The sequence below is a fragment of the Choloepus didactylus genome, chromosome 1 (genome assembly GCF_015220235.1).
Source record: "Choloepus didactylus isolate mChoDid1 chromosome 1, mChoDid1.pri, whole genome shotgun sequence".
NCBI lineage: Eukaryota > Metazoa > Chordata > Mammalia > Pilosa > Megalonychidae > Choloepus > Choloepus didactylus.
In genome coordinates this window covers 210,234,757-210,258,322 of record NC_051307.1, presented here as the reverse complement: position 1 = coordinate 210,258,322, position 23,566 = coordinate 210,234,757, and the positions used below count along the sequence as shown (strand labels likewise).

At 39.1% G+C, this 23,566-nt stretch overlaps 1 protein-coding gene across 4 annotated transcripts in view; it reads left to right on the top strand.

The window, feature by feature from the left end:
• Positions 1-23,260, top strand: part of ARHGEF3 (Rho guanine nucleotide exchange factor 3) — a 342,674-nt gene extending 319,414 nt beyond the window's left edge. For all 4 annotated transcript variants that reach the window (XM_037798698.1, XM_037798709.1, XM_037798719.1 and 1 more), the window contains 7 exons: positions 1,174-1,236; positions 5,929-6,025; positions 6,209-6,285; positions 11,015-11,272; positions 16,455-16,625; positions 18,821-19,007; positions 20,904-23,260. In XM_037798698.1, coding sequence (XP_037654626.1) covers positions 1,174-1,236; positions 5,929-6,025; positions 6,209-6,285; positions 11,015-11,272; positions 16,455-16,625; positions 18,821-19,007; positions 20,904-21,259 — 1,209 coding nt within the window. In that variant the 3' untranslated portion in view covers positions 21,260-23,260. The remainder of the gene's footprint in view (positions 1-1,173; positions 1,237-5,928; positions 6,026-6,208; positions 6,286-11,014; positions 11,273-16,454; positions 16,626-18,820; positions 19,008-20,903) is intronic.
• The last annotated feature ends 306 nt before the right edge of the window (positions 23,261-23,566 follow it).

Below are 23,566 nucleotides of genomic sequence, written 5' to 3'. Positions count from 1 at the left end.
CAGAGGAAGGTCCAAGTAAAGGCTAGTTAATTGTATTGTGCCAATCCATTTCCTGGTTTTGATAATGTGCTATAATTATGTAAGTTGCCACCATTGGTTGAAGATGGGTACACAGGACCTCTCTGTACTTTTTTGCAATTTTTCATGAGTCTATAATTATTTCCCACTATAAAGTTAAGAACAATCAAGTGCTAGCGGGTGTAACGAGGAGGCTTCCCTGGTCTCGAGAGGGTCATCGTGCCCTCCCCTCTAGCCCTGTGTTCTGCCGTTACCTGCATACCCATTGTCCTTCATTCCACCAACGCGGGACGTGGAGGGTGTCCCCAAAGCCTACCGGCTTCCTCCCCCTGGCCTGAAAGAAATGCAGTAGTCCCTGGACTAGTTTCACAAACTTGTAGTTCTTTAATAATGTAATGTTTGCCAACAGTTTAAATGCTCAGATGAGAGTTAAAAGAATATCCTGCACGTCATAATTCTTTAAATTATGATGGCTTAATAGAGCCAAATTAGAAATGGTCCATTTACACACCCTTGCACACAGCTGGTTCCTATAATTTTGTTTATTTTTCCTTATGGGGCTGAGAAATAACTTAGAATGAATTAACTTTCCCAGACATTTAGAGTGATAAAATATTGGATTCATCATACAATCCCAGCCTTATGACAGGTGGCCAAAAGGAATAAAACTTCACTTTCTGATGATTAGAAGGGAAACAAACCATGATGGCTCGATTAATAATACTGCCATATCCATCACTGACAACAGACCCTGAATCATTTGCTATGACTGCCACTCACAAAAAAGACGTGGAATTCATGGCCCAAATTGTGATTATTTTACCCAGAATAGTTCCCTCTTGTTCAGTTTCATCAAAGTTCTGTAACATGGAAGATGACTTGTTGGATTGGAAATGTATGTGAAACCTCTTTCTCCACAAACAGAGAAGCCCATTATACAGAAGTTTGCAAACTGGTTTTGTTTTTTGTTTTTTTGGGTTTTGGGGTTTTTTTTTCAGGTTTTAACACTAGATGCATTTGCTGCAGTTTAATTTAACTTTATAAAAGACAGAAATAAGTAGATTTGAGGCTCTAAGGATTGGAACCGTCGCTGTTTGAATTTGTTCTCATAAGCAAAGGGAGAATTCAGTGAATGCCTTTTATCTTTTCTTGCAGGCAATCTTTGAGCTTTCCCAAGGAGAAGAAGACTTAATAGAGGACTTGAAATTAGCAAAAAAGGTAAATTTAAATCCAGTGGTTGTTTGAGTCACCTCATATTTTTTTCCTCTGAGTAATTTCACAATTCTAAGAAGGCACTTTTTGAGTACCTTCTTTATGACTAAAATGGGTCATCAAAACTTGAGAAGAAGCCGCCACCACAAACCCAGCAGTGGGGAAATCAGCCTGAAACAAGAAGGTGAGATAGCTCTCTGCACCTGGAACCGTTAGGGGTTCTTCATGTATCTCTAATGCACCTAAAAGAATGCTTCGGTTTGAATCAGAAACTGTTTATGGAGGCCTGGCTTTATGCATATTTCATTGTCCTAGAAGTCTGAGACATACAGGACCTCCTTATCCATGGGAGAGAATGCCTGGATGTCCAAAGCTGGAACAGTCTTAAAGTCTTCTGAATCTCTAAGTGGAGTAACTGGTTAAGTGAAGCAATTTCATACTATCTTGAAAGTTAGGGTCTTTTGTACTTTTTTAATCACGTGAGCAAGAGGGGGAACTCATGCCTATATCCTGTATATTCTTGGCAACAAACCTTCCTCAAAAATATTTCCATTCAAGTGACCCCCCCATGGCCTGGAGGCTAAAATGAAGACTCTTTAGTCTGATATTCAAGACCTCCTCAAAGAATCACAGAGCTGGAAGGATTTCTCTCTTCTTGCAAGGGTCCTTAGTCCAACTTTCCACTAATATGAGTTCCCATCTCTAGCATTCCTGTGAGATGGCCATCCAGGCTTTGCTTGGACACAGCCAAGAAACTGGAGTTTAAGCAGGACTGGAGGAGAAGGATGGAGAAGACAAAGAAGCCATCTAACTCTGAGATACATCTTGTAGATCATTCGTCCAACTCACCCTTCCTGTATCAAGGTCTCCTAAACCCAACGGCCTTAAGATGTTTCACCAGCATACTTTTGCTCATGGTCGTCCTACTTTTCTGAAAGACCCTTTCCTTTCAACCATCCGAATCCACCCATCCTCCAGGAACCAGCTCAAATCTCAATTTGTTCTTCAAGAATATTTATTACCACCTTCTCTGTTGCTAAGCAGCTCATCTTTGAAACCTCCCTTGATCTCTCCGGCCTCAAACTCTCTCTTAATTTTTTGCCCTCTAAAGCAGTTATGATTTGATCTTTTTTTGCTGCCATGTGACATCTCTCCTTGAACTACTTTTTAAATGGCTATTTAATTTTCCATTTGTTTATCTTCCCAATTAACTTTAAACTCCTTGAAGGCAAGGACTGTATCATCTGAGTCTGTGTTCTTTCACATGCCCTGGGTATAATTGTATGTTCTTGTTGTTTAATTATCTTTAATGAGAGGTGATAGGATTGGCAAAAGTTTTGGTCTCTCTGCTTCAAATCAATGTTTAAGAGCACCAATCACCTTTTATTTAGTTTGTTTTTTTTTAAATATGGTCTAATTGGAAAAGAACCTGCTGGTAACTAATTTTGTATAAAGTAGGAATTTTCCAAGCTGCAGGATCTTTAGTAAAGTTATGTTTTAAAACATTAAACCAATCAAGTCTATAGTTAGCATTGATGCCCTTTCCTAAATGTATACTTGAATAAAAAGTTGTGTTTTTTTATTTGTTTGTTTGTTTGTTTTTTAATCTGCTTTGGTTTTTCAACAATGACAGAGGGCCCACAGCAATGCTGGAGTCTCATCTTCCCCAACCATACTCAGCTGCCATTTAAGCAGCATTGTGGGAAAAGTTGTTGGGAAGAGCAAAATGATATGTTTGGACAGGAATTCTCAGGAGTCATTTATGTTAGCAACTTATTTCCTCTGATTTGTTTTAACTTTTTATTTTGAAATGCTTTCAAACTTATAGGACAGTTACAAAAATAACATAAACCCTTACAGAGAATTCCAACAAACCCTTATCCCCGAATATACCTAGATCCATTAATTTTAACATTTTGCCACATTTGCCATTTCATTCTGTCAGCCTATCCATCTACCTGTTTATCTGTCCATCTGTCTGTCTGTCTTTCAATGAATCCATTTTCTGAATACTTGAGTGTAGATTATATATATCATGTTCCTTGAATAGTTTATGTTGGCAGATAAGTTTCCTTAGAACAAGGATATTCATTTATGTAACAACCTTAAGTGCAGTTAATTTAAAGAAATTTAACATTGATATAAAGCTTACAGGTTTTTTTTCCAATTTTTTCATATATTCCAATAATGTCCCTTTGAGCCTTTTCTCCTCCCTTGCCAACCAGGATTATGTATTACATTTAATTGTCATTGTCTCTTGTTCTTTTTTTTTTTTATATATAATTATAGGAAGATAGATATAACATAAACTTTACTATCTGAAACACTCCCAGGCATCCCATTCAATGGAATTGCTCATATTTACACTGTTCCAGTACCCTCACCGCCTTCCATCTCCCCAGACGGAAGCTCTTCACCGTCATATCCATTACGTGTGGCTACCTCCTGTTCTCTAACTTCTGTCTCTGTGAGTTTGTATATTGTCTGATACTTTCTATGTAGTCACCATAGGGCTTAAATTTAACATCTTAAATCTGTAACACTCTCATTTGTTTAGATACCAGCTTAACTTCAATGCAGTAAATGTACCTAGACCCCTCCACCACCACCCCCATCTTGATGTAACTCTTTTCACAAATTGCATGTCTATACATTATGAATCCAGAATCACTGATTTATCATTGCATTTTATACATTTACCTTTTAGATCTCGTAGGAAGTAAAAAGTGGATTTACAAACTAAAAACACAGTAGAACTGGTGTTTATATTTATTTACCCATGTCATTGTCATTACCCTTGCTGGAGATCCTTATTTCTTCATGTAACTTTGATTTATTGTCTAGTGTCCTTTCCTTTCAACATGCAGAATTCCCTTTAGCGTTTCTTTAGAGCTGGTCTAGTAGGGACAGACTCCTTGAGCTTTTGTTTATCTGGGAATGTCTTCATCTCTCCCTCTTTTTTTTTTGAAAGACAGTTTTGCCCAATATAGAATTAGCATTTTTTTGCTTTTGCACTTTAATTATATCATAACAACTGCCTTCTTGCCTTTGTGGTTGCTGATGAGAAATTGGCACTTAATCTTATTGAGGCTCCCTTATACATGTTTCCTCTCTTCTGCTGCTTTCAGAATTTTCTCTTTATCGCGGTGGGAATCTCTTTGGTTTTATCCTGTTTGGAGTTCATTGAGCATCTTTGATGTACATATTTCATGTCTTTAATTATATTTGAGAAGTTTTGGGCCATTATTTCTTTGAATATTCTCTCTCCCCCTTTCTCTCTTTCTGCCCCTTCTGAGACTCCCACAATGCGTGTATTGGTACATATGATGGTGTCCCACAGGTTCCTCGGGCTCTGTTCAGTTTTCTTTATTCTTTCCTATTTCTGCTTCTCAGATTAAATGATTTCAATTTTCTTATCTTCAAGTTCACTGATTCTTTCTTCTGCCAGCTCAAATATGCTATTTGAACCCCCTCAATGGAATTTTTACTTTCTGTTACTATAGTCTTCAACTCTGTTTTGTTCCTTTTCATAAATTCCATCTCTCCAGTGATATTCTCTTTGTGTTCATCTGTCATTTTCTTAATTTCCTTTAATTCTTTGTCCATGTTTTCCTTTAGCTCTTTGAGCATATTTAGGACCATTTTAAAAAGCCATTGTCTGGTATATCCCAGGTCTGGTCCTCCTCACTGATGGTTTCTAATGTTTTAATCTTCTCCTTTGCCCGGGGCATCTTTTCCTGTTTCTTTGTATGTTTTGTAACCTTTTGTTGAAACCTGGATGTTTTGATATTTTAATGTGTTACCACTGGAATTTAGGCTCTGAGGCATCTGTTCTTTTGCTGGTAACAAGCTAGTGTTATAACAGAACTTTCCATGAATGCCAAGAGTTAACCAAAAAAAAAAAAAAAGGAGAAAAAGAAAACACCTTTGTCAGCCTTTGCCGATTTACCTGTGTGAACACTCTCCTTTAGAGCTTATTCATCCTCTTAAGTTTACAGAATAGCTCTAGGCCAAAGTTAGGGGCTTCCCTGATGCTTTCTGCATGTGCATCTTTTCTTGAGCATACATGTATGGCCCTAGGAATTACCCCATTTACACAGATACAAATGTCCTTCTTCCCTAGAACACAGTTTCCTCATGGTCCCAGGGGACAGCCAGCAATCCCTTGCCCCACACGGCATGACTTGACTGCTTTCCCACAGCATTCTGTAGGAGAGCTTTGTGAACTGCCTTCTGCGTGCAGGAGAAGTTCTGGGACTCTGAGTGCCTCAGGCCACCACCAAACAGATTGGGCCAGACATGCATGCACCCTGTATATGCATGAGGGTTACTCTTTTCCCTCCGGAACCAGGGCCAGGGATCTGGACCAGGAGCACATTGGACCTTGTGCTAAGCTGATGAGGGGTTGGGAAGGGGCCCGCCAGGGTAGCATGAGATCCTATTGCCTTTTTATTTTTTATTATTTATTTTTTTATTTTTTGTACCTATTGCTTTTTATTAGCCTTAAAAAAAAAAAAATACAGCACTCTCCCTGTTACTGCAGTCCTTTTATTGTTTTCTGGAGCTTTGAGAAAGATGTTTCTGCCAGTTCAAAGCTTCTGTGGGGAAATGGAGCCCTGAAACATCTCCCTCTGCTCTCTTGATCCATTTTCTTTCATTTTAAATGGTTGCTTCTATCTCTTGCCTTTCCTTGTGCAGGCCTATCACGACCCTATGCTGAAACTCGCCATAATGACAGAACAGGAGTTGAATCAAATTTTTGGAACACTGGACTCTCTAATCCCTCTACATGAAGGTATAATTTTGTTCCCAGAATGAGTTGTGACTTGTAGCCTTAATTGAGTTGACTTATAATGAATCAGTGATTATGTAATAACATGAGTAACCCAGAACCTACTTCCAGCCCTGTTCATATTTGAAAGCCTAATAAAATAAGCATTCTGTTTGTTTATTTTTATTTTTATTTTTTTTTTGCCAGATCTCCTTAGTCAGCTTCGAGATGTTCGGAAGCCTGATGGCTCAACTGAACATGTTGGTCCCATCCTTGTGGGCTGGGTAAGAAAAAGTTCTCTGGTCTTGGTTGAAGATAAATTTCTATAATTCAGGTGTCATTTCATTTTAGCTGAACTTTTTTTATTGGCAAATATTGGTTTCACATCAGGGAAAAAGTTAAGTAGTAAATTCCTAGTAAAATGTATAATTGTATTTAATCTTTATCTCTTCAAGCATGAAAACAACTTCTATTTACTACAAATTTATCATATGTAAAGATAATGGGGCCTTTCTGCAATAAAATAAGTAAAGACATACATGAAACTACTATTAGTTTCATATCTAACAAAATAAAGCTAGTTAATTTGCAATCAAACCAATTACTAATATAAGTATTGCCAATTCTATTCCAGTAAAAATTGATGGCTATATTCTTGTCTACCACCACCACCCCCAAAAAAAAGCTTTTTTAGGCTACAAAAAGAAAAAATCTCAAATTCAAAATGTAGTTCCAGTAACAAGTTATTACCTAAATGCTACAAATGTTTAGCATATATCTGATCCGTCATAGGAGAATTGTACTGACCTTCATCCCAACATAACCCGTAACCCATTCCCTTTTCTGATTAAACAAAAGAATGCTCTGTGATTAGGTGTCATAAATTTATCATTCAAGGGCTGAATTTCTCTTTTATTGGGTGGCATAATATTGTTGTTTGTTTAATTTACTTTAGACAAGGCTTGTACTCTATTTTGCTACAATCCCTACCACTTCTGCTATACATTTCTCTTTCCTTCTGTGAACACTGAGTTTTCCCACCCAGATCCAGTATTTATCATTTGTTATGACGCAGTAATGAAAGCAGATTATTTGATGACTTCTTCCAGGCAGGATTAGGTCTCTTCATCCCTCTGATCCATACACGCTGTTCAAGCAAAATAAGCAGGAAATGCCAGGAAAGTGAGTGTTAAGAGGTTATTTCACTGTTTGGAGAGTTACAGAGCTTATAAGTCCTAGGATTTATACAGTTATATTTATATTTTAACCTTCATAAAACCCAGTTTCTATGCCTTGATGCCATGAGGGTGTACAGGAAATTTTTGACATTGGTCTTGTAGCACAACTTATGCTTCTCGATTACTGCCCTGATGAAGAAACTTTGAGGGTTTCAAGATTTGGATGGCTTTAGACCGTGAGTCAATTTTAGTATGGAGACTGAAATATCCTAAGGGTATCTGAAAGACAAGTAATGTTCTAAGATGAATAATTTAGAAAATGTGCCTTAATATTTCAGGAGAGATCATTCATCTTATATTTTTGACTTTCATTTTATTATGATCCATGGAAGATGTTTTAACTTCTTCAACCCACAGAGAAATTTCTCCAAAGAGAGCCAACCAGCTAGAGACAAGAAGTCATGAGGGTCTGCCTCAGTATTTTTTAAACTTCCTGAGTCTCTAGCCTGCTTTGAGGGGATCAGATAGGAGGCAGTGAGGCCACACTCCAGATTAGTGTGATCACTGTTCTGTTTTTGATATCATAGCAATATAGAACTATACATTTTCCTTAATTATCATATGCAAATTGTCAATTTGTGCCAGAAGCAAAATTGTAGGAATTTGCCTTGTTACTAAATTTTTCTAAAACAAATGTTTGTCACTTTTACTAGGGAATTAGTTTGATCTGGGGGCAACTTTTGCAGCCTTCTTTTGTACACATCCAAAGGAAGTATGACCATTCTGGTCCATTACTATCCGGGCCCTTTGGATGTCACATGGGTCTTGTGGCTTGGAGAGCAGCCTAATGATAAACAACTGGCCCATCATTACCAGACCTCATGAGAAAAGGCCCTTATTCATCAGGCCTGATGAGCTGTTAAATGTCTTCCCTCTTTTAACTGCAGATGTGTCTGTGCGAGTGGGAACTGTAAACCAAGGGGTACATCTGTTTGAGTTCTGGTCTTTTTAACAGAACAAAATAAACATCTTAGTGGACTTTGAATGAGAAAAGTCAGAGCCCATTCAACCCATGAAAAATTGATTTATTTACCCCCCAAAGGAAAAAAGTGGAAAAACCCTTTTAAACAAGTGAACCTCCCAAGTGGGACAGCCCTGGCCAGTCCTTTTGACCTTAGAATGAATCAATTACTTACTTTGAAGACCTAAACAGAGGGTTTTTTTTTTTTTTTTCAGGGACCCACCCTGGTTACTAAGAATAAGCCATGCCCCTCCCAAATGGGCAGGCCTGCTCATGTAAGCCTTCCCTCTCATAAAGAAACAACTTCTCAAGTGACTTATCTTCCTGCTAACATTTTTTAAGTGATAAAATAATTTATAAGCTCTCCGAGGCAAGTTCTCATGTTAATTTTGGTTCTAATTAAACTTTAATTCCAAAAGAGAGAGGCAGGGTACATGAAAGTAAAAAAAAAAAAAGAAAGAAAGAAAAAAATAGATTTGTTCTCTCTTTTTACCATGTTGGGGAGATAGAAAGAATTTCTTAAAAAATGAAACTTTCCCTTATAAACTCTTTGATAGTCTATTCAAAGAAATTGTGAGTTGTTGAGAACTTTTGTGGGAGAGGAGAACAGGCTTCATGCTCTGGTTGTGTCTCCAACTTTGTTTCTCTAAACTACAGTTTCTTCAAGTTCTGTGGACCAACCAGTAATAATAGCTGGTACACACTGATTCCTCACCATGTGCCAAGCTCTGTGCTACACATTTTATATGCCTTATCTCATTAGTAAAGAAGACATTAGTATATGCATTTTATATGTGGAGAAACTGAGGCTCAGAAGGGACACCTGATTAGTTAGTGTCTGAGTTAGGCTTTGAACCTGATTCTCTGACTTCAAGGAATGTGTTCCTAACCACTGCATTGTCTCCGCTCATATTTTAAATAACAGTGCATACATTGGAACTGAGATGTGTACACTCCTCACCCCCAATGTAGCTCTCTTGTGGCTTTTTCACTGCAGTGGGCTGAACCACACAGCCTTCCAGGTCATGCTCAGGAAACAGCACCCTGTCAGGTGTGAACGCAGGACTCGAGCCTGGCTTGGTTGCCATGGCAGTGGGCGGCAGGATCAGAGAGAGTAATGGCCCTTGGACAGTGAGCAGCCCTGTGGTCAGGGTTCCATGCTAGTTTATATCCGATGGTTACTGCTGGTTTATTTCTCCATAATGAAAACACTGGGCATTTTCAGGTCTTTTTAAAAGGTGAGGAAGTGGAAATGAAATTAAAAGAGCCTGAGGCTCTTTTTAATTAACTCTCTTGTAAATTAAATTACAAACCACAATACCACATTTGGGGTGTGTGTGTGTAAGTACCCATTACCATTATCATTATTTTCAAACATAAGGTTTGAGGAAGGAGTTTCTGCAGCTCTTTTTTCTTTTTTTCCTTCTCTTTTTTTTTTTTTTTTTTTTTTTAAACCACAAATAGAGGTTATAATATAAGGGAGGTAGACATTTCCAAGGAATGTTAAACTCCACAGTGAACCTTTCTTTCTTGGTATCTTTTTTGGATTTAGTCACTGAGAAAATAATTTCAATAAGAGGTGTAAAAGAAGCAGCAGGATATTTAAACTTCCCAATTGCTCTGATGCCACCACACTTTATTTTTAAGCAGTGTTCCCAAACCATCAACTATTATCTAAACTGGTAATCCTTTAAATGTTCATTTACTTGTTCATTCAGAACACAAACTTTTAGTGTTTGCTATATAGTAGGCCTGGTGCAAAGTACTAAGGGTGCAGATATGAAAGACACCATCTTGCACTGAATCCCTCTACAAAGAAGATGTTATAGTGAATGTGGCTTTCTAGTCCAAGGGAGAGAAATAAAAGCAGCTAGGCCATTGGCCACATTTTATTGCTTCTGGTAATTTTCTGGAGACCAACAGCTCATGTGTTAAGATGCTGAACCTCGGGTACCATCAAGAAGAAAGAGTGGAAGAGGGAGAAGAGCAGTCTTTTCGTAGAGTCTCTGACACAGCATTTACAAAATGTGAATAATGAGGCATGTCAGGAAAATTAGCATTTTGCTGGAAGGAAGGCAATGGAGTTGAAATGTTGCACAGTCTTTAAGCTTAAATTGCTCGTTGCACAGTATTGGGATGTTAAGCATTAAGAATAGCCAAGAATCATTTCTGACCTGTCAGAACTAATTTAAAAGATTTTTCCAAATGCTTTCTGAATAAGACTTTTTGCTAATCGTAGTTTTGTTTTAACATCTTGAGGCGCTTTGTAACCAGGCTACCCTGGAACCAGGTAATCTTTAACTTAGAGGTGCTTGCACCAAGCCATGCAAACAGCTGGGCTGTGGAATCTGACCCCTTGCTTTCTATTTTTGCCACTAAGTCCTCTAAATGAGTTTCTTACAAATAATTTTAATAGAAATCCTATAAAAATAGGATGCTCTTCCCTTAGTAGATAATTTTGGATGGTTAGAAAAATTTTTAACTGTGTGCATATGAATAACTCTGCTTCATTCATTTTTAGCTTAAATTGGTAGAAAATGCAAACAAATTATAATATGGGTCTTAGGAATCAAGCAAGTAAATGTGCAACTGAGAAATCACTGAGTGCAAGTAAGCCAGAGCCTGAGCAAACTGTCCATTTCCTGTCATTTTGAAAAATCCCGCTGGTCTCCTCCAGTCATGCAGATAAAGGAATGTTAGCCAGACCTGGAGGCCAGTTAGGTGTTTGTTTAGTCCGAATGAGTGATGATAACTTGCAGCTTCACAGCTCAATATTTTTAACACTCCATCCTTCTTTTGATTTTCCCATCTTAGTTGCCTTGCCTCAGCTCCTATGACAGCTACTGCAGCAATCAAGTAGCTGCCAAAGCCCTACTGGACCACAAAAAACAAGATCACCGAGTCCAAGATTTCCTACAGCGATGTTTAGAATCCCCCTTTAGCCGCAAACTAGACCTCTGGAATTTCCTTGATATTCCAAGAAGCCGTCTGGTGAAATACCCTCTGCTTCTTCGAGAAATCTTGAGGCACACACCAAATGATAATCCAGATCAGCAGCACCTGGAAGAAGCTGTGAGTTTGTTTCTTTCCCTCTTCCCCTGTTATTTCCCGCATAGTGGTTGGTGTATCGAGTCAATGAGTAAGTGGAAGGATCGCTGGGTACAGGGCTCTCAGGGAGCGTGGATTCCAGGCTTGGCTCTGCCATTGGCCATATTTTGATTTTGCATGTCACTTCTCTCTCTGCCTTGGCTTCCTAACCTGTGAACTGCAGTGTTTGTGTGAAATACTCTGTAAGGTCACTTCAGTTCTAAAATTTCTTGATTCTATTTTGGTGACTCTAATCCATTTGTTACAATTGCTGACTGTGAGTGTTGAGATCTCTGAGGAGATTTTAAATTGAAGACCCTTGTTTAATTAGAAAATGGAAGTTGCCATTTACTTTAGGCCCAAGACTCATTTGCGACGTCAACACTCATTTAAGATCTAGCTCCCCTTGGCCCCCAGTTGCAGTGGGGTGCCTAGTCAGATCTCCTGCTCTCCTCATTCAGCCAATGCTCCATACTGAGTATGGAGCAGAGTGATTGGGGAAATATGGATTTTCCCCAACAACAAGAGAAAACCAGGAAAAATAGGGTCCAGTTCACAAGAATACTGTAAACTATGAGCATTCCACCCAGCGAGCTCACTTCCGACTGGGGCAGTCGGCAGACAGAGGAGATGGCATGCCTGGAGAAGCAAATGGCCTGAGCAAAGGTGTGAAGAGATAATAGGGCAGGTCATGGCTGGGAATATCACGGATCAAGCAGCTTGGGGTTGAGGATACTCCAAGGAAGCAGCAGGAGATAAGGCAGAGGGTGTGAGTTTAGATCTGGTTATAGAAGGATTTAAGTATCAATTTGAGAAATGTTTCCTTTGTTCTGTAATTAATTAATTAAATTAATTTAATTAATTAATTAAAAAAGATCTGTTTTTGTGTGTTTTTGTTTTCTAAGTAAGGGGATGTCATGTTCAGGGTTCACATCTTAGCTCCATCCCTTATAAGCTGGGTAACAAGTTACTCCCCTCATCTGTAGAACAGGAGGCAGAGGAGGAAGAGACTAAGGACAGGGAGACCATTTGGCAGGATGCTGCAGAGGTCCATGTATGAAGTCGAGGACATCTGATCAAGGAGGTGGCAGTGGGGAAGGAGAGTGAGAGACCAATTCAAATGGAAATCATTAGGGCTTACATCCTGATTGGATCTGGGACAGTGGAAGGAGATCATAGGTGATTTGAAATCAGCAGTCTGATCTTGCTGAGCAAACTGCCTGTCTCCTCCCAGACATGTTTTACCAATAATAAATAGTAATAATAACATCAACCACAATAACAAGAATAGTGGTAATAGCTGCTGACATTTATTGAGCACCTAATATATCAGCTTTATATAATTGACTTACATAAATTATGTCTCTCCTTTAAACCTTGTTGCAACCTATGAGATAGAACCATTTTTCAGATGAGGCTTGGAGGGGTTAAATAACTTGCCTAGGTCCAGAGCGAGCAAGTGATGGAGTTGATGGTTGAACCCTGTCAGTGTAGACTCCAAATCCTGACCCTTCCCCACTTTTCTATGATCCTGCTCCTTGGAGCTGAAAGCTTGGCCACTTCTTTGAACCCTTGTTGCCTTTGGAATTGAAGAGAGCTATCTGGTCCCAAGGCTTTGTGGTGAGTCCTTCCATGATGCAGGGCTGAGCTGGATGCTTCTAGGGAGGGATAGAGAAGAATGAGAAAAGATTCTCTCCTGATTCACAAGGCTTTGGATGTGTCTGGCAGGCCTGAATCACTCATACCAGGCCCCCAACCCAGAAGGCCCATCTCACTTCATCTTGCCTGTTTTTATTACTGAGAAGAGTGTGACAGAGTTGCCTCCTCTCCATATTTCATCCCCGCAATGTGTGGTCTGCAAGAATAAAAACAACAGGGAGCTTGAGCTAGTCTAAATAATTACTTTTTTGAAGCACATGATTCTGTTCTGAGTTTTACTCGAACGATTCCTTGTTTTTAAATATGCAACATGAAAGAATACTGTTCAGTTTAAAAAACACCCAGTGGGCCAAAGTTCAAATTTAAAAACAGGTAAGAATATGATTGTTCACAAAAGGAAAGGATGTGCTAGTAACCAGTTTCCCTAGTGCATAAGATGTGAAGTTATTTTCAAAAGTTGAACCTGTACCTAATTATTCAGGTAGATCTGTGCATGAAGCACCATATACCTGCATTCGAAAATGTCTGCAAAGCAGGTCTTTCTAAACACCCTGTAGCATTATTCCAGATGAGCAGAAATATTTAGCCCTGTACTGTGGGGTGCATTGTGAATGTTTGATAAACATAAAACTCATGGTACCAATGTAGCTTGACTTACATATTCCCTGCATTAATTTTTCCATCTTTGAAAAGAAAAATAAGAGAGTGCTAAGCAAATTGCCTTGTCACCAGGGGCATTGATTGCATTCAGTCCTGTATTTTGATCTAAAGAAAGGTCATGCATGTAATGCAAGGCATAAACTACCACATTTTAATTAGAATTTCTTAGTAGAATTTTGGAAGGTTACTAGAAATTTCCCCCAAAATGGAACTAAGATTCTTAAAATCAGACTTTGGATATTCAGATGTTGTAGAGAACCGGTTGTTTAATGTTTTAAATTCTGAGGATTGTTTTGACCAGAAAATGATCCTGCACACCATCTCTTCTCCCAACCCACCACTGTTCCCTAAATTCCTTAAAAAAATTGAATCAGTAGGAAGAACATTCCTGCTTTTGATACAGCAACAGTGAAGGCTGCTATTCTTGGTTCATATCAGAAAATGACAAGTAGATGATATTGCCACACAAGGGATCAGACAGATGGGGCTTTGAGAGCTGTTTGAGGATGATGATTCCAGCATGTGTGAGCTTAATTCCTGTACTGTTCCAACGTACCTCTCATCATCTCCCTTTATTGCTCCCTTCTCATTAGCTTGAACCCTGGTGAGAGATGCAGCAATAAATTTAATTTAAATGCACAACTACCAGTGACTACTGTTGGCAATCTGCTGTATGTAACTTTATTTAGTACCCTCTGCAATCCTGCAAAATAAATCCCTATCAAGAGCCACTGCAGAAAGTTAGACCCTTATGGGGTCCAGGGAGATGTGAATAGAAAATATTATATTAATAAATAAAAGCAGCCCTGGAGATGCTATTATGAATGTACCCATGGAATATGGAATGATGGCACTGATTGTTTCCATTGTTTTGTCTCTCTCTACTTTTTAAAACACCAGAAAGAAGTAGCCTTTGAAAGTGGTCCTTGCTGCCTAAGGAGCCACTGTGGTGTTTGATTTTTAACAATCTTCATGTGATATGATATAATATGCCAGCTGTTCAGGTTCTAGTTAAATTGGGAAATGAACACATCTTTATGCTTGTAGTGCATCTTCTTCCTGGTTTCCTGGATATTTGTAGGAAACTCAGAAAATTATCTAAAGCTCTGGTCAATTCAAGCTACCTGTGTATAACTAGTAATACCTAACTGGTCAGATGTCACAGCAATCAACCTAAGATCTTTAATAAAAATAAGGAAAAAGCATGGATTCCACTACATATTAAAAACGTCGTAAGGTTAAAGGGTAAGGTAAACATAAACCAAAGGTTCACATTCCCATATAATTTAAGCTCTTTAAGGGCAGAGACCTTGTCTCATTTGTTTGAATGCCACTCCCTAGTCTAACACCAAGCAGGTGCACAATAAGCATTAGTTGAACTAATTGGAAGCATAAGTCTGCCTTTAACATATTTTGTGAAATTGTTTTAAGTACAATAAATAAGCAGTCATCTTTGAAAACCAAGAGGGGAAAAGCAAAGCACAAAGAGAAAGTTAGTCTACCAAAGTGTTCTGCTATTTATTGTTTTATGAAACTAAAACTCAGATTAATTTTACAGGACTCATTCTTGATATTAGATTGACATCAAAGGGGTAAAAGTTTTCACACAATTGTTCTGGGCAGAAAGTGTCATTTCTCTCGAATATGAAAAGTAATCACTTAATCCTAGAGAGAATTCATTACCACTTTAACACATTACAAGATCTAGTAGCTTCTGACTGAATAAAGGTCTCTTTTGGAGCCCTGCTTTTCATGGAAGATGGGTTTTGCTTATTGAAATCCTGCTGATTTCCTGAGACCTTTTTACTGCTTTATTTGCTGGAAAATGTGATTGAACTCTGGGGCTTTCAAATAGAGGTGAACACTTCTCACCTTTTAAGTTCTTTTCAGTTAAAATCACCGCAAGATGGGACTGTTGGTGTTTTCACTACTAGGGGACAGAGGACCCTGCTGAGGAATTCATTCCTTTGCCATTGAATGACATCAACTAATTTCTCATTCCTTTGTTTTGTAGTGTTTTCTAACTTTTAGACATAATATCTATGTGAATGAATAGCAACATATCATAATAAACACCCACAGATCGAGCCTCAGTGCAGTGACCTCTCATTGTTACTGATGCTTTGCTTGCTTTGTATTACTGCATTGCATCCACTATTGCTTTGAATCCTCCTACCCTTTACTTACATACTAACATGCGATAAGGACATGAGCACGAGTGTGTCTACACAAACTGTCCCCATCATTATTCCTAGTGTCTCATACCATTTTCCTGTCCTTTATAAAACATTTACATTTTGTCACTAAAAACATGTCCAAACCATTTATTCACACCCCAAATTTGCAATGTTGTTTGTTGGTCAGATTGAGTACAAGTGAAGAGACCCTGTAACTAACCTTCAAATCACCAAACACAATCCCTTTTGTGGACTCCTACATTCTGCTTTGTTTTCCCAAATTTTTATATGCCTGTGTTTTCAACAGTGTGAGCAATTTTAAGAAAGGTGCAGTGTTTATCAGTCCTTGGCATCGAAGGCTGTGCTTTGTATTCCTCTCAGATAAAATTATATATCAACATTAGTGAATCTATAGAATAGAAATATATATTTATATGTGAATAAACAAATACATGTGTATATGTATATCTATGTGTTTATGGATGGATAGATAGATATAGCATATTAAAAGCATTTATTTCTTTTTCCCCTTTTCCCAAAGAAGCAACTTAGATAACAGAATCTCAGAATTTATATCCGAGGGCATCTTGGCAATCTTCTGGGCTGAGCCCCTGAGTCTTGGTTTGAATGGTTTGCTTATTTTCTTCATAGTTTCCACTCTGTTTCCATAGATTAACATCATTCAGGGAATCGTGGCGGAAATCAACACCAAGACTGGAGAATCTGAATGCCGCTATTATAAAGAGCGGCTCCTTTACTTGGAAGAAGGCCAGAAAGACTCCCTGATTGACAGCTCCCGTGTGCTGTGTTGCCATGGTGAACTGAAGAACAACCGGGGCGTGGTGAGTGGTTCCTTTCCTTCCAAGGCTTCTTCCTGGGCCTCCCCCAAAGCTTACTTCATTCGCCACTGAGCCTCCTCTTACTGTGCCTTCCCTCGCCCTGGGAGAGTTTGAGCTCTGGAGATTTTTGAGAACATAGTTAGTAGTTGGGGTGGGAGATATGTTTTAGTTAGTGTCCCCCCCCCCCGCCCCAAGTATACCTGTGGAAATCATTGTTGAACAAAATCCTGCATCAGAAAAAAAAGGGCAGCAGTTTGAAGGCAAAAAGTAGCTGAGGCTAATAAGAGGAATTTTCGGTGAATATTTATTAATGGAGGATATTTTTAAAAGAATGTCCAGACAATCTGAGTTCAAACTGCCTACCTTGGCCAGAAGATTGATTGAAGTAGAAACAGTATAAAAATCTCTGATTATATTTAGTATATAAAGCAATACCCAACTCCTTTCCTTCCCTGTCTCCAAAAAGAAAAATCTTAGCATACCCTTTCTACTCCCCAAATAAAACGCATCACTTTGCTATTTTGTGGTTTACTTTCTGTATTTCAATCTTTTTCAATACACATTTAAATCCTTTTGGTAAACACAAAATCTCACTCCTTACCCTCCATGCAGAATCATCAATTGTGTATTTCCACCAGCCAGGATTTGGTTGAGCTTTGGTTTCTGTGGTTTTTGTTTTGGTTGGTTGGTTGGGTTGGGTTTTTGGTGGGGTGGCGGGAGGGGGTGTAATACAGGGCCAGGAGCAGGGGAAGGAGGATCCACAGGTTTTCTTTCTTCCAAATATAAAAACATGTGATAATGCTGAATGTTCTTCTCCTTCCCCAAATGAAGATTCCAATGTGGCCACCCTTGCCCTTTGGTCCCTTTGTTTCAACTGTTTTGGTTTCCTAGGCTTCTCCAAGGAGATACCATGCAATGGGTTGGCTTAAACAATGGAAATTCATTAGCTTACAGTTTTTAGGCCATGAAAATGTCCGAATCAAGGCATCATTAAGGTGATGCTTTCTTCCTGAAGACCAGCTAATCCTAGGCTCCTCTGTCACATGGCAAGGCTCATGGTAGCATCTGCTGGTCTCTTCCTTCTCTTCTGGGTTTCATTGGTTTCTGCTTCTTGCTTCTGTGACTTTTTCACTTTGTCTTGCTTCCATTTATAAAGGTCTCCATTAGTAGGATTAGGACCCATCCTGATTGAGTTGTGCCACACCCTAACTGAAGTAGCCTCATCAAAAGGTGCTACTTACAATAGGTCCACATGCACAGGAATGGATTAGATTTAAGAACATGTTTTTCTGGAGTACATACAGTTTCAAACCACCATAGCGACCCCTGAGTTGATATTCCCAAAGTGACATGAATGCCAAGTTTCTGCTTGGAAACCAGAACCCAGCTGCAAGGTGTGAATCTTTGCACTTCAGTTCCAAAGCATTTCCAAACCACTTGGAATCAGATGGAGTCAAGTTACCCCAGCTCCACCCAGCACCATGCTTTCATGATGTGGTTTGAGACAAGCCTTCATTTGTGAGATTTTCTTTTTGCTCACAACACACATATCAGTCATCAGCCTTTTAAGCACAACCTCTTCAGAGCACTGTGGTTCTCATAAACTTAACTGAGAAGAAAACCTTTATCTTTCTTTGTGGCTCCAGCAGCATGCTCTGGTTCCCTCAGGAATGGACAGTGCTCAGAGTTGGATGAAGCTGATAACCAGCTGTGGTGATTGGGTTTGGGAAACAAAGATTAACATTAGGCTTGGTGCATCTGTCTCTTTTTGATCTCTAGGAATTATATCAGGTAATTTGGCCACCAAAGACAAGGAGTGGTAACTTTTTTCCTTCATTACTTCCTCCATTCTATTTCTCTTTCTCATTTTCTCCTTATGTGAGCTGGAGGCTGTGTATGTCTGTAAGGTTGTGAAATTGCAATGTGAATAGTGCCCCTAGAATTGGCAGCCCTTGCTGCAGGTGCCTGGAGGCAGAAAGGTTTTCTCCAGTGGGCTCCTAGAGAAGCTCTCCTATAGGAAAGGCAATGGATGCATCTGGAAATGCTTCTGACCTGCCCAACTTCTGTTCTCCTGGAGGTAGTTTTGAGTCTAGAAGTTCATAATCCATAAACCTGGGGACTCATATCTAGAGAGGTCCATAAGTCAGCCACTTAATGCATTATCTCTTAGGGAAAGCCTGTGGGTTCTTTTCTTCTAGAAACTGCATGTTTTCCTGTTCCAAGAAGTGCTTGTGATCACTAGAGCTATCACCCAAAATGAGCAGCTCTGCTACCAGTTGTACCGGCAGCCCATTCCAGTAAAGGACCTCCTGCTGGAAGACCTGCAAGACGGAGAAGTGAGGCTGGGCGGCTCCCTGCGTGGGGCATTCAGCAACAACGAGAGAAGTATGGGTGATAGCCTGTTTTGATGTGTTGGACGTCTTTGCTTGTGGTAGTTTAGAGGGAAGAATCAAGGTTCAAAGAGAAGAGCCAAGGCCTTGGAGTCAAACTGAATTCCAGTGCTGTCTTATCACTTACTGATTGTGTAACCTCATTCAACCTCCATGAGCCTCAGTTTCCCATCTGCAAAGTGGTATACACACATATCTATTTTATAGGGTTGTTGAAAGATTAAGTGAGATACTGTATGGGACATGTCTGAATGTAGTTGGTGCTCCTTAAGCATTGGTTCCTTTTCCCTTGGAAAAAAGCTCACTTAATACCTTATAGTCCCTATGTGGACACCAGCTGCATAACAGTGGGTTTTGTTAGTTGGGCTTGGAGACTTGTCTCTAAAGAGACATAAGAATGGTTGACTGGATTAAGTATTCATATGTAACATTACCCAAATGGCTTCTTTAACTTGAGACTTAATAAACAAAGGAATTAACCAAGAGAAGCTAAGATAGCAATAGCTATTGAGTATCTTCCATATTTCAAGCACTGTTCTAGGTAGTAGTACACAGTGATGAATCAAGCAATTAAATTCCTTGCCCCTATGGAACTTACATTGTAGTGAGGAGATAAATGATAAACAAATAAGTATTCTGGGAACTGTTAAGAAAAATAAAACCAGGTAAGGGCATAGCAAGGGATAGCAGTAGGTCTGTTTTAGATGAGATGGGTGAACACAGGTATAATATTGTCAATGTAATTCACATTTACTGCCTCTCACCTATCATAAATCCCTCCACTCTGGTGGTATTAACAGTAATAGCTCATATTTATTGAGCACTGGCTCTGTGTCCCATGTTAGATAAGCACCTACATGCATTATCACATTTATTCCTTTTAACAACCTTATAAGGTAGGTTCTCTTTGTCTTCCTCATTTTACAAATAAGGAAACAGAGGCACAGAGAGGTTAAGGTGCCTGCCCAAGATCAAAGGGATGGAGTCTGAATTTAAGGGCAGGCTAGTCCCAAATGTCCCCTCACTGGCCATCTTTGACTAGAAGATAACACATTCTAGTCAAAGATGGCCAGTAAGGGAACATTTGGGACTAGCCTGCCTTTGTTGCTTAGCCTCTAGGCTGCTGAAGTGGTGGTTCCCAGTCAGTGGGCTACGGGGTTAGTACAAGGGGACAACCACAGATATTTCTGTGAACTAAGAATTGCACTTGGCAACGCAGAGCCCATTAAATGTTATTAGACTAAAGATATCTTGTATATTGTTCATTACCATTTTTCAAATGTTTGTAGCTCTCATTGAGGTAATTAAAATGCAATTTCATTTTCAAATGAGATTGAATTTATAATAGCTCCATGTCTTTACATAGCTTCTCAGTCAGTGCATTGTAAATGTACGGATACCATCATGTGGCGGGCTGTGGACATATTTTGATGTTACAAACAGCTTCTTGTACTTGTAAAAGCTCCAGCTTTGGGCACTTGTTAAAATTACAGGTTATCAGTCCCACTCTAGGACTTTTGAGTCAGAATCTCTTAAGAGTGGGCCTGGAAATCTATGTATTTAATGAGCTTCTCTGGGAATTTTTATATGCAGCCGAGTTTGGTAACCAGTACCCTGGGGTCCCCTGAAACACAAAACTTAATTATTCCACACTAATACCCATTTACTAGCTTTTGAGAGCAACTGACCTAGACCTTTGTCACCTCTGGTTGATGAATGGTGGCTGCAGGATGGAGCTGAACCATGTCCCCAGTCAGTGAGAAAACATTTTGTAATCGATTAGTGATGTTGCCATGGGCCCTGGAGATTAGGGTCACTATGTGTGTTATCTTTGGCTTGGGGAAATACCTGTTGACTTTTTTTTTTTTTCCCATGTATTTTTCATTTCTAGTTAAAAACTTCTTCAGAGTAAGTTTCAAAAATGGATCCCAAAGTCAGACCCACTCGCTACAGGCCAACGACACCTTCAACAAACAGCAATGGCTCAACTGTATTCGTCAAGCCAAAGAAACAGTTCTGTGTGCTGCTGGGCAGGCTGGGGTGCTTGAGTCCGAGGAACCATTCCTAAACCCTGCCACCAGGGGCAGCAGAGAGCCACGGGGTGAAACAAAACTTGAGCAGATGGACCAATCGGACAGTGAATCAGACTGTAGTATGGACACGAGTGAGGTCAGCCTCGAATGTGAACGCATGGAACAGACAGACTCTTCCTGTGGGAACAGCAGACACGTAGAAAGTGATGTCTGACAGAAGCGTGTGTACTTCCTGGAAGTCACCCTGTGTCTTACCTGTACAGTATTTGCATTCCACACGTGGAAGGGTTTGGTGAAGCACTTTTTAATAACTTTGTGACCTTGTTGACCCAGTCTCTTGTGTCTGTACCTTTGTCCCTAGTACTGTAACTGCCAATCTGTCTGTGAAGCTGGAATCTGTGGCAACTGTTACCCTGTATTGTATTTCACAAGGGTCTGGATATATGGAGAGGTACTTGAGCAAGTTACTCTCAGTTGTCCTGCTGGATTTGTAAAAACACAGAAAGGTAAAGAATCTCTAAACTACTGTTCTATATAGGTTGTTTCAAGAGTCTTTCTGTGTTTCTCTAGTGCTTTCTAGCTCTTGACATGGTAGCTGAAGGCATGGAATTTAGAGGACCTTGCAAACAGGGTATGAGGAAGTTCACTCTTGCATTGTGATGGCATTTGAGGGGGAAGCAGGAGTGAGTTTAGTTCGATGGAATTCAACCAGAAATTGTGAGTGGACAACATCCCTGGGAACTCTGGAGACTTAATTTTGCAAAGGAAGAAGCACTGTATTGGCCTTGCAATATCATCCAAGGCAAGTTTGGTGCAGTAATCAAATAAGGCATGAAATGGAGTCTGACCTTAAAAGGTCCAGCACAAAAGCAGCTGCCAGCTCTGAATCTTTAACTGAAATGCACATTGCACCAGGACATCACTGTGGAGTTGGTGGCTGGCTCAGCAAGCTTAAAACATTGGAATAGACCTCAAAGGACCTGGATAAAACCCACTGGGAAGCCAAGAAGCCCTGTCTTTGTTCTGTTTCATCTGCCTACACCGACTCATATTTTCTAGCATGAATGAAGAGATGAGGAAAAGAGAATATGACTGTGTCAGTGACTCAGTTTACAGAGAGCAAGAATTTGGATTGAGAAGTGCTTCATCATGATCCTGTGGAGACATTAAAAGACAAAAGCAAGGTCCAGTGCCCTTATGGGAAAGGCCAGAGCTTTGGGTTTTCCTGTTCTGCCTTTGGGTCATTGGTTTGCCATGTCTGGCTCTATGCTGTGATCAGAATCCTAATTACATTCTCCTGAGGCCAATTTAATTAACTCTGATTAATTAGGATCAGTTATCCAAACTAGAAACTTCTTTGTGCAGCCTTGATCTACAATGCAGGGTGGGTTACATACCTTTAAAAAAGTTAGCTAAATACATGGAAAAGCTCCCCCCAAGTGTAAATATTAAGAATGACCTGTGCAAAATTATACCCACACCAGCACTAGTAGTAATGATTCTAAATTATTGCCAAAAAGTTTTTTTTAATCTTCTTTGTCTTTCAAGTTTACGGAAAAGAAAGCAGTCAATACAATGTTGTCATTTTATTATGTACATATACTATGTGCATTCAAAGAAGCCATGTGACAAGATTATCAATATAAAAACAAGGTATATTACTTTATTATTTTTGAAAAACAAAAAATATTGTGGTCAATTTTACCCTGTAAAACATATTCCTGTATTTATAGATTTTAAACATGGTGAATTTTTTTCTATTACAATTTTATTTAAATCTGCGGTTTCCCAAGTTGTTATTGATTTAGCAGGTGAGTGAACCTGCTGCAGATAGAAGCAGAAGAAAGCTGAGAATGGTCATTTGATGGTGGGGAAAAGAATGAATCACACTTTGCAGGAGCCATTGGCCACTTTGGTCAGTGTGTTGAGAAAAGAGGTCTATCAAAGCATTGGCCTATAGGAAGAAAGTAAATGAATGTTTTGATGAAATGAATGTTTTTGTATAATGGCCTTAAACTTTTCTGGAAGCATTTCAAATAAATTACATTAAAATGTTGTCTTCTTTGTGTACAGTATTTGCCCTACAAATGTCAAATTTCAACTGTCATCTTGAGAGGCTCTTTCTGAAGTTTTGCTTGTCCTCAAATACAAACTTTCAAATAAGATGTGAGTTAAAATAAATGCTTTGATTTAGTCAATCAAAGCTTTTGCAGAACTTGTATTTCCAAGATTTATTTTTTGTAGCATTCTTTATTCATTTAATGGTTAATTTATTCATTTTTAACAACTATTTCTTGAATCCATACTAAGTCTAAGGCCAAGTGATAAGAGAAAAGAAGTGTTGAATCTCACTGCTTAATACAGGTGACTGTTGATGAAGGAGAGGCTAAATTATAGAAGGCAAATTTCATTTTGAAATTCTTCGTGGAATTTCAGTCTACTTTTTCTTTAATTAAAACGGTTAGTTTTATTCCTCCGCAAAGTCATTTTTGCTAAAAAGTCTAAACACTTTTAAGCTATG